Source organism: Callorhinchus milii, unplaced genomic scaffold (genome assembly GCF_018977255.1).
Source record: "Callorhinchus milii isolate IMCB2004 unplaced genomic scaffold, IMCB_Cmil_1.0 Scaffold8, whole genome shotgun sequence".
Lineage (NCBI taxonomy): Eukaryota > Metazoa > Chordata > Chondrichthyes > Chimaeriformes > Callorhinchidae > Callorhinchus > Callorhinchus milii.
Window position 1 is genome coordinate 13,039,894 of NW_024704749.1, and position 11,232 is coordinate 13,051,125.

The 11,232-nt window shown below is 45.1% G+C and overlaps 1 protein-coding gene across 1 annotated transcript; it reads right to left on the reverse strand.

Moving 5' to 3' along the window:
• Positions 1–561: 561 nt before the first annotated feature.
• On the reverse strand, positions 562–7,851 carry ficd (FIC domain protein adenylyltransferase). The gene is made up of 2 exons (XM_007901738.2): positions 7,582–7,851; positions 562–2,247 (listed from the first exon to the last, which is right to left on the reverse strand). The coding sequence occupies exons 1-2, from the start codon at positions 7,802–7,804 to the stop codon at positions 1,166–1,168; spliced, it is 1,305 nt and encodes a 434-aa protein (XP_007899929.1). The 5' UTR covers positions 7,805–7,851; the 3' UTR covers positions 562–1,165.
• Positions 7,852–11,232: the final 3,381 nt, after the last annotated feature.

Consider the following 11,232-nt stretch of genomic DNA (forward strand, 5'->3'; position numbering starts at 1 on the left):
TTTAACATAAAGATGACCAGAAATGGAGTAACAATGACTATTTAGCTCCAGATCATGAGCAGAATACACAAACATATCTTTCACATTTGAATTTTCACAATTGCATTTTTCAAAAAAAACAAATCACTTTTGAGATCTCAACTGAACAATTGAATCGGTGAATATATGCTTTTGGCCAATTGATTCTTATTTATTCTGTTACACAAATAGTTTATGTATTAACACTTTTGTTGAGTAGCAGATATATTTCAGGAAACATAAACAAATCTCACTATGCTTTGTTAATCATCTCCTGTTCTGGGCCTTTCACAAGTGTAATAATGTAAAATATTAAGATCCACATTTTCTTCCCTTGATCACCTGATACCAATGCTATTCTAGTAACATTGGAAATGATTCTTCCCTCACTGTTGGGGAGATGGTTGACCTCTTTCACTTCAGTTTTCTGTGGAAATAATTACAAAATACCACATTTCACCTCTGCACGGTGCCAAACCTTTGTTCATCAGCACCACTCCAATATAATTTAATAATCATTACATCAGTTTCTCGCATGGTTTGTAAATTCAAAATGCAATTAAATTTTAATGTGGAACAGAACAAAGAGCCAGAACTCGACATCACTGTGATGCATCATTGTGGTTTTGAGCAAACAGTCTGTATATAATATAGGTAACAGATGAGCAAATGTGAGCGGATCAGATGCTGCAGAGGATTCACACTTGAGAAACAATGTTACAAAAAGCATTAGAGTCACAAGTACATCAACAAATTGGATTTAAAGATTCTGATCAGAATGCTTGTTTCGTTCAGACTAGTAGCATTGGAATTCCTGGGTACGTGACGTAACACAGTGCCACATTATCTGATGTCAGAACTCAACGTAAGAAGTTGAGGAATTTACCAAGTCACCATATACAAAACAAAGAGATACAATATTTGATTGTGTTGGTCTTTGTTCATTGAAAAATCTGCTAATTTGATCAAGAAAGCAATCATACATGTGCTGCTCACTTCACCCTTTGGAATATATATTTTAGTTATCACTAAGGATTTCAACTTCAATTTGCTCAATGGGTCCAGCAAAATTCTTTGGGGAATACTGTGCTATTTTTCAAAATTAGACTGTTAAGACTTCAGAAGGAAACATGATGTAATGAGATGATTAATTTGTAACCAGAATGGTCTGTGTGTAATCTGAATGATTTGGATTGGCTTCAGGTAAACCTTTATCAACTGAGTGATCAGTGGTTGCAATGATCAACAAGTCCAGTGTCATTTCCGTGCATTTTCCAATAAACCTAATAAATGGTTTTACATCCCCTTCATTGGCCAAGTCCAATGCACTGTAATACTCAGAACGCTGCTCTTTACGAATGGTAATGGGTGGGTAACCAGCCTGCATTAGAATAACATTCATCAGTAAACGTGATGTCCTTCCATTCCCATCTACAAAGGGGTGTATGTAAACAAGCTTATAATGTGCAAGGGCTGCAAATTCTACAGGATGAAGATTCGTGGCTTCTTCAGAATTTAGCCATTGTACCAATTCCTCCATGTGTTTCTCCACATCCCTGGGGTGAGGAGGGATATGGTGACCGACAAACACCTGATTTGTTCGAAACCTTCCAGCTTCAACAGGGTCTACATAACCCAATACTCTTCTATGAATTTCTAAAATGTCATTGATATTAACTGATCCAATCCTGGACATGAGAGACTTGTTAATATATTTCATGGCTGCATCTACACCGATCACTTCATTCTGTTCCACCAGACTCTTCCCAGGCACCGCGTACCTAGTTTCTATGATGTGCCTGATCTCGGACAGGGTTAATGTGTTTCCTTCAATAGCCACAGTATGATAAATATAGTGATAATAACTCTCTTCCATCACACGACACAATGCCGCATTCCATTTGGGTATAGCCAGAATCCTTTTAACTTTGCTGTCAAGAACACTAAATTGTCTTTGGTCAATTTCATCGACCAGTGGTAATGTTCTGTCTCGGTTTACCAGCGCTTTCTCATTGCATGGAGAGATAGTCAAGGCTTTTGAGTATAAATGGTCTGCCTGAATAACATCCCTGTTCTCTTCCAAAAAAATACCCAACTCATTTAAGGCATCAACATAATTAGGATCCATATTGAGGGAATGCAAGAACAGTCTGTGTGCCTTCTCCCGTTTCCCCAGACGCTTCATTTCCAGGGCCTGGTGTAGAGCAGCTTTAGCTTCCAACTGCACTTCTGAAATTAAAACATTTTTATTTTTTATTTCATTGGAAATTAAATTAGTAGTTGACATAACATAACATGTAGGAGCAGGAGTAGGCCATTCGGCCCTTCGAGCCTGCCCCGCCATTCAATCATGGCTGATCCTCTAATCTAACTCCAGCTAATAACCTGACCTGCCTTATCCCCATATCCCTTAATCACTTTTGCAATAAGAAATCTATCTATCTCAGTCTTGAATATGTTCAAGGACTGAGCGTCAACAGCCCTTTGGGGTAGTGAGTTCCATACATTCACCTCCCTTTGACTGAAGAAGTTTTTCCTCCACTCAGTGCGAAAGGGCTGCCTCTGATTTTAAGGTTGTGACCCCAGGTTTTAGTTTCTCCAACCGGGGAAACAATCTCCCACTATCTACTCTTATCATGCCCTTTGATGATCTTATAGGTTTCTATAAGATCCCCTCTAATTCTTGTATATTCCAGAGAATATCGGCCCAAATTGGTCAGCCTATTCTCGTAACTCATCCCCTTCATCCCTGGTACTAACCTAGTAAATCTACGCTGCACCCCTTCCAGGGCAAGTACATCCTTCCTTAAATGAGGAGACCAAAACTGGATGCAGTATTCCAGGTGTGGTCTCACAGGGCCCTATACAGTTGCAGCAAGACTTCCCTACTCTTATACTCTAATCCTTTCACAATGAATGCTAACATACCGTTCGCCTTCCTAATTGCTGCTGCACCTGCAGACTAATTTTCTGTGATTGGTGTAAAAGGACACCCAAGTCCCTCTGGACGCTAACACATTCCAATCTCTCCCCTTCTAAAAAATAACCCCCTCTACTGTTTTTGCTTCCTAGGTGGATGACTTTGCACTTCCCTACATTATACTTCATCTGCCACCTACCTGCCCAATCACCTAACCTATCTATGTCTCGCTGCATTTTTTTAATGTCATCCTCTGTGTTGACACTTCCTCCTAGTTTTGTGTCATCCGCGAATTTAGATATATTAACTTTGATATCCTCATCTAGATTGTTGATGTAGATGGTAAATAGCTGAGGCCCAAGGACTGATCTTTGTGGCACTCCACTAGTCACATCCCGCCAATCTGAAAAGGACCTGCTTATCCCTACTCTTTGTTTCCTACCCGTTAACCATTCCCCAATCCACGTTAATATGCTCCCCCCAATTCCATAGACCCTTATCCTTTGGACTAACCTTTTATGCGGCACCTTATCGAATGCCTTCTGAAAATCCAAATAGACCACATCCACTGATTCACCCTTATCTAGTTTACTGGAAATATCCTCAAAAAACTCTATGAGATTTGTCAAACATGACGTCCCTTTTGTAAAGCCGTGTTGACTTGGCCTAATTATATTGTGCCCTAAATACCGCACTACCACATCCTTAATCAATGATTCTAAAAATTTTCCTATCACTGATGTGAGACTAACTGCCTGTAGTTCCCCATCTTTTCCTTTCCAGCTTTTTTAAATAGTGGTGTGACATTTGCAATCTTCCAATCCATGGGGAATCTGGGAAGCATCCAAGGAATTTGGGAAGGTCAGACACAAGGCCTCCACTATCTCATAAGCTCCCTCTTTTAAAACCCTGGGAGGCAAACCATCCGGTCCATGGGATTTGTCACTTTTTAGTGCTAACAGTTTCCCTAGCACCAGTTCTCCACTAATGAAAATTTCCCTAAGTTGCTCCCAGTCCTTATCCCCTTGGTGCATCTCTATAGTTGGCAGACTTGTTGTGTCTTCTAGGGTGAAGACAGATGCATAGTACCCATTTAGGGACTCTGCCATGTCCTTATCCCCCATTTCAACTTCTCCCGTCTCTGACTGAAGTGGACCTACATTTACCCTCACCAGCCGATTCCTCTTAATGTATTCGTAAAATCTTTTATAATCAGACTTAATGTTCCCAGCGAGCTCACCCTCACCCTAGCGAGCTCACCCATCCACATCCCTCGTGGATTTTTTGGGTGTAGCTGGGTGTCGCACAGATGTAGAAATCCATGACCTTGCTTAAGAGTATCCAAACCAAACAAGAGTTCCATGTACATGTGGAAATTCCCACGGATTAGAATGGAATGTGCACTCTCTCCTCGGAGGAACTCGTGATACTTTCCTAATTCTGAAGTGTATTAGGTACATGTCAGCAAGAGAAGGCTTGGGGATCCCAGAATGTGTGGAGGTACAGCTGGAGTCTTAAGCAGTTAAAATAATAATCTTTACATTTGATACATTGGAATATACAGCACAGAAACAGGCCATTCAGCCCAACTGGTCTATACCGGTGTTTATGCTCCACGTGAGCCTCTTCCTGCCATTCTTCAACTAAGCCTTCACGCATAACCTTCTATTCCTTTCTCCCTCATGTACCTCTGTAGCTTCCCCCTAAATACATCTATGCTATTTGCCTCAACAACTCCTTGTGGTAGCAGGTTCCACATTCTCACTACTCTCTGTGTGAATAAATTTCTTCCAACTTACCTATTTGATCGATTTGTGAATATTTTATAGTGATGGCCCCTGGTTTTGGTCTCCCGCACAAATGGAAATATCGACCCTATCAAAACCTTTCATCTTTTTAAAGACTTCTATCAGGTCACCCCTTACCCTCCTCTTTTCAAGAGAAAAGATCCCAGCATGTTCAGCCTTTCCTGATGGGTATAACCTCTCAGTTCTGGGATCATCCTTGTGAATCTCCTTTGCCCCCTCTCCGAGGCCTCTACATCCTTTCTATAATGATCAGAACTGCACATAGTCTTCTAAGTGTGATCTAACCAAGGTCCTATGGAGGTTTACCATAACTTCCCTGCTTTTCATTTCTATCCCTCTAGAAATGAACGCCAATGCCTGGTTTGCTTTTTTTATGGCTTTATTAGCCTGCGTTGCTACTTTTAGTGAGTTGTGTATGTGTACCTCTAGGTCCTTTGCTCCTCTACCACATTTAGGTTTTTATTTTACAAGATGTGACTTCCTTATTCCTTCTACCAAAATGTACCACCTCACACTGTTCTACATTGAAATGCATTTGCCATTTAAATGCCCATTCAGTAAGTTTATTAATGTCGTACTGTAATTTGTTGCAATCCTCCTCTGTATTAACTACTTCCCCCAATTTGGTGTCGTCCGCAAATTTTGAAATTTGTTGTTGATTCCCGAATCCAAATCATTAATGTATATTGTGAACAACAGTGGGTCCGAATACCGATCCTTGTGGAACACCACTGCCCACCCCCTGCCAGTCTGAGTAGCTACCCTTTACCCCTACTCTCTGTTTGCTGTTTTGTAGTCAGCTTGCTATCAATTCTGCTATTTTTCCCCTGGCTCCACATGCTCTGACCTTATTCATTAGTCTATTATGTGGTACCTTATCGAATGCCTTTTGGAAATTTAAATATATTACATCTACCCCATTCCCCTTGTCTACTCTTTCTGTTACCCCTTGAAAGCATGACCTTCCTTTTTGAAACCCGTGCTGACTATTCTTTATTATGTTTTCCATTTCTAGATGTTTTTCTGTTGCCTTCTTCACTAAGGATTCCATTACCTTTCCTACCACCGATGCTAAGCTGATAGGTCTGTAGTTCCCTGGGCTTGTTCTATCTCCCTTTTTAAATATAGGTATGACATTATCTATCTTCCAGTCCTCTGGTACTACTCCCTTTTCTAATGAGTTATTATATATGTGTAATTGCGCCTCTGCTATCTCTTCCCTCGATTCTTTTAATATACGCAGATGCAATCTATCTGGACCAGGGGTTTTATCATCTCTGAGTTTCGTTAGTTTTTCGATTATATCTCTCCTTTGTATCTTAAATGTATTTATATTATTTTAGATCTCTTCTACTGCCATGTCCACCTGATCCGTCTCCCTGGTGAATACTGAGGCAAAGTAATTATTTAATATTCCTGCCATTTCGCTGTCTGTGATCTTAACTTGTCCATCCTTTAGTGGCCCTATTCCTATTTTGATTTTTCTTTTGTTATTTATGTCTGTAGAATATTGGTGTAATACCTTATGTTGTTAAGCTGTCTCAAAGCCCTTCACAGGGTTAACAATAACAAATTACATTTGTACAGCACCTTTCACGTCAGGAGGACGTCCCAAGGCGCTGGACAGTTAGGGTTCAGCACCCAAACTGGTGGTTGGGATCAGGAGGGGTGAAGGGCAGAGGGTAGGGGTAGGAGGGTAACCAAATGCACAATAAAAGACAGGTCTTGAAGGAGGCAAGGGAGTGGGGGGGGGGGGCGGAGGGATGGATTTCCAAAGGTTAGATGCAGAGAGGGTGAAGGCTCGCCCGCCAATGGGAGGCAGGCAAGGCGGGGGACGTGAAGCAGGCCGGAGCCCGCTGAGCGGTTGTGGTTAGGAGATCACAGAGGTAGGGAAGAGCAAGGTTTTCAAGGGCTTTGATGATGAGGACCAGGATCTTGAACTGTATCCGCTGAGTGATGGGGAAACAGTGGAATCAGGCGAGGATGGGGGTGATAGGCTCGCAGAGCCTGGTGCGGGAGAGGACACGGGCTACATAGTTCTGGATGATCTGCAGCCCGTGGAGCTCAGTGGGAAGAACTTCTACCACTAGAGACTGATCTGTGCCCTCCTGATGAGCCAGGCTGTCATCAGCAAGCCCTGGAGTACTGTGGACCTGCCTGGCTCAGGAAACTGGACCGGAGACCGCCACAGAAAGTGGACTCAATTCCGACGGCAAGCAGGTCACCTTAGAACCAGTTCAGCTCCAAGGAGACGCCATGCATCACCCCTCCCCCACCCAAGAAGGATCGTAGGTTATTTCCAACTTTCTATGTTGTAGTTATCTGAAACTACATTACTGTTTACCAAATTTTGTGTCTTTAACCTTCTCAGTCCAGCCCCTTCATTCCCTTCACAGAGTAGATTTGTGCCCTCACTAAAGTGGGTGGAAGGAGCTGGAACTCCCCGCAGCTTCCTCGTGGGCAGCACAGCTCAGCATGAAAGGCCTGAAGAGCATCAACATCTGCAGTGGCACAGTCCACCTCACCAAAGGCAGTTGGGAACCTGGGCATCTTGTTCGACCCTCAACTGTCCTTTCTCCCCCTTATCAGCGCCTTGGGACGTCCTCCCGACGTGAAAGGCCGATACACATGTAATCTTGTTGTTGTTGTTGTTGTTGCTATTCTTACCCACAACTCCCACCCGGTCCCCTGATGGGCAGCAGCTGTTTTATCTCTAAACCATCGTGTGTTTACAAACAGCCATTAATCCCCTTAACGAAGCCACCGGCCCCACACGAGCCCTGCCCTGACCCCACACCGGCTCGGCTCGGGCCCAGCGCGGCTGCGCGCTCTCACCTGGCGACGGCTCGTGTGTAAAGGCCAAGGTGTCGGATAGTTGTGTGAAATCCAGGCCGCTGTGGGCCAGGCTGAGGCCGGAGATGTGGCCTTGAACCTCGCCCCCCAACAGCCGGCAGCGGAGCAGCTGGAAGCCGCTCCTCATCTGCGGGAAGAGCAGCGACGCCAGGATCCCGAGGGTCAGGGCCGCGGCAGCAGCGCGGACACCGCCCGAACCCACCATCGCCGCTGAGGCCCAGGCACTGCGCGCGCAGTCTCAAAATAGCCACACGCCCCCGGGCCACGCTCCAGCCGCTCATTGGCTGCTCATTGTCATGGCAGCCAAAGCTTTACACCCATTGGTCAGTTCTCCTGTCAATCGGCCGAACAGCGGGAGAGAGCGGGGGAGTGGGGTTGATCAGGGCTATGGGGAGAGAGAGAGTTGGTTCGGGGTCGCTGGGGCTCGTTTGGGGTTGGCTCGGGGTTGGCTCGGGGTCGCTGGGGGTCGCTGGGGCCGGTTCGGGTTTGCGATTGTGTGAGACAATCGCGTCTCCATTTGCAACTGAATTTGATCTCAATATTCCGTATCGGTGGAACACATCGTGTTTATTGTCTGAATCCAGTAATGCTTTATTACGTAGCAATTATGAGCACACATATGGTGTATAAAAGATATAAAATAGGAAACAGCACAATAATATAAAAAGACTACACAACTATAACTAACTTCAGAGCAAAGCGTTACTACTGGACTTTGCTGATTCAGGACTATGTTGATTCAGCACTTTGTCTTTTCTGCAAACAAGTCTTCTGTGTTTTCACCCTTCCTTAGTTCTCACAGCTGTCTTGCTCTGGACTTCACTAACTTTAACCCTATTGCACTGCAACCTCCATACACCATTGCCACCAATCACGGTATACACCGTGACCAGAGGGTCAATTAACCCTCTGGCTCGGGCCGGCCTGACTTCAGTCTCCACGAGGTCTTCCCCTTGTCGTGTCTTAATACATAAATTGGATTAGTTTAGGGCTGTATCTGGTGCTTGTTATTTTGTTGTGTGGGATTATTAGTACATTCCTTTTAAGTGACTGGTTATTTCTTATCAGTATCCCAGGATGGTACCGAGGTCCTTGAGTTTAAGCCACTTGCTCATTAGTTGCTATTCTTGAGGGTTGCCCTCTGTGTCTTGGGAGGCCTTGTTAGAATCTAGCGACTTGTTGCTCAGTCGAGATCCTGTGTCGACCAGTACCTCGGACCGTTACCTCTGTTGTCATTTACTGATAAAAGGGGACCCTCTGCCCTTTCCCAAAGCCGTCTTGTTCCTTTTTCACACACAGAGAAAACTAGATGTGTTCTATACCGTGACTGTCAGTACTTTCTCCATTCTGCATTTGTTTAATATTCATTATTATTATACTACAACTTCTATAGTCGAACAACAGTAAATTCTGGGCTTTTATTTGTTGGTTTGAAGCTGATTTTGTGCAACTTGAGATTTGCTGAGTTTTCCCTTTGTGTTTTAAGAGATTTTATACAGACAGCCTCGCATGTGCGTGCGCAGACCCTCACCCCCCTTCCCGGCCCCACCTAGACTTGGGGCCGGGGTTCGAGACCTCGCGCCTTTCCCGGTGATGCTTCATCCTCCAGGTAACAAAAAAATAATAAAACATCTTTGTTTAAATTATTTTTCGCGGTTAATAAAAAACCTCTTGCGTCAGTGGGAAATCATTCCTTTTTTGAAATAATAATAATAATAATAATAATCCTTGCATTTGATATAGCGCTTTTCACGTCGGGAGGACGTCCCAAAGCGCTTCACAGAATATACTGTAAAGTGAATTGACTGTATATTTGTGGGCGAACGCGGCAGCCAATTGCGCACAGCAATGTCCCACAAACAGTCGTGGATTGAAAATGACCAATTTATTATTGTTTTTGGTTTTTGGAGGGATTATTATTAGGCTCTGTGTGGAGTAAGGAAACTTGCCCAAGGTTTCGCCCTCTGCCTGGAATTGAACTCAGGTCTCTCACTTGCAAAGCGAGTGCTCTAACCACTGAGCTACAGGACTCCTGATTTTTGACATGAATCTTGATTCATGTCAAAAAAATTAGAGGAACGACGTAAATTGACCCCGAAAACTGGTGCAAAATGTTCCTAATTCTGCATTTATCCCAATCATATCCATGGGGTTTGGCATTGACATTGGGATTCCCTAATAACCGCTCTCCGGGAACAACGCGGGAAACGGGTTTAAAGTGCAATAGTTTATTAAACTCAATCAGCTGCAAACAGGAGCCAGACAGGGGCGGGGCTAGTGACGGAGTGGGCGGGGCTAGTGACGGGGTGGGCGGGACCGGGGGTGGTGACACGTAAGGGGCGGGGGCTAGTGATACGGGTGGGCGGGACCGGGACTTGTGACACGTGAGGTGCGGTACTGGTGACGCGAGGTGGGCGGGATCGGGACTTGTGACACGTAAGGGGCGGGGCTGGTGACTGGGTGGGCGGGACCGGGGCTTGTGACACGTGAGGGGCGGTGCTGGTGACTGGGTGGGCGGGACCAGGGCTTGTGACACGTGAGGGGCGGGACTGGTGACTGGGTGGGCGGGAGGTTTGTGACACGTGAGGGGCGGGACTGATGACGCGGGGTGGGCGGGATCGGGACTTGTGACACGTGATGGGCGGTGCTGGTGACGCGAGTGGGCGGGATCGGGACTTGTGACACGTGAGGGGCGGGGCTCGTGACTGGGTGGGCGGGATCGGTACTTGTGACACGTGAGGGGCGGGGCTGGTGACGCGTGATGGGCGGGATCGGTACTTGTGACACGTGAGGGTCGGGGCTGGTGACGAGTGCGTGGTGGGGTCATGATGTAGGCAGGATTTCAGTCTGTAGACCGTATTTAGGAATTAAAGCGAGGTCGTCGCTGTCTTAAAGGCAGGAGCGAAAGTGTATGGGGCATGTGGGTTGTAGACTGCCCACTCACATGCACAGCCCCCCCCACACACATAGACCTCCCCCCCCACACACATACAGCCCCCCCACACAGACACACACATACACACAGAACACCCCCTCCCCCACACACAAACCTCACCCACACACACACCCCCACAAACAGAGCCTCAACCCAGTAGATAAAAACAGTAGAGAGGAAAGATTTTAAATCCGAAAAGCAGGAAAAGTAGTCAGTATGGGTAGAGGTACGTAACAACAAGGGGCAGAAAACTCCATTGGGAGTAGTTTATAGACCCCCGAAGAGCAGTTACAGTATCTCTCAAGGTATAAATCAGGAAATTAGCAGAGCGTAGAGTAAAGGAAAAACATTAATTGTGGATGATTTTAATCTGCACATAGATTGGGACAACCAAATTGGGAAAAGTATGATAGAGGAAGAATTTATAGAATGTATTAGGAATAATTATCTTGATCAGTTTGCCAAGGGGCCGACCAGAGAACAGGCCATATTAGACCTTGTTTTGTGTAATGAAGCAGGTGATCAGCAAACTGGAAATTAAGGCTCCTCTTGGGCAAAGTGATCATAATATGATGGAATTTAGCATTAAGTTAGAGAGAGAAATAGTTAAGTCCGAAGCAAAGGTTTTAAACTTAAGTACAGCCAATGTTGCTGGTATGAGAGGATTTAGCCAAACTAACTGGGAAATTAGACTTAAG

Coding starts and splice junctions, on each gene's coding strand:
- ficd (XM_007901738.2), bottom strand. CDS start 7,804: ATGGTGGGTTCGGGCGGTGTCCGCGCTGCTGCCGCGGCCCTGACCCTC. Junction 2,248..7,581: donor TACACACGAGCCGTCGCCAG/GTGAGAGCGCGC, acceptor TTTTAATTTCAG/AAGTGCAGTTGGAAGCTAAA.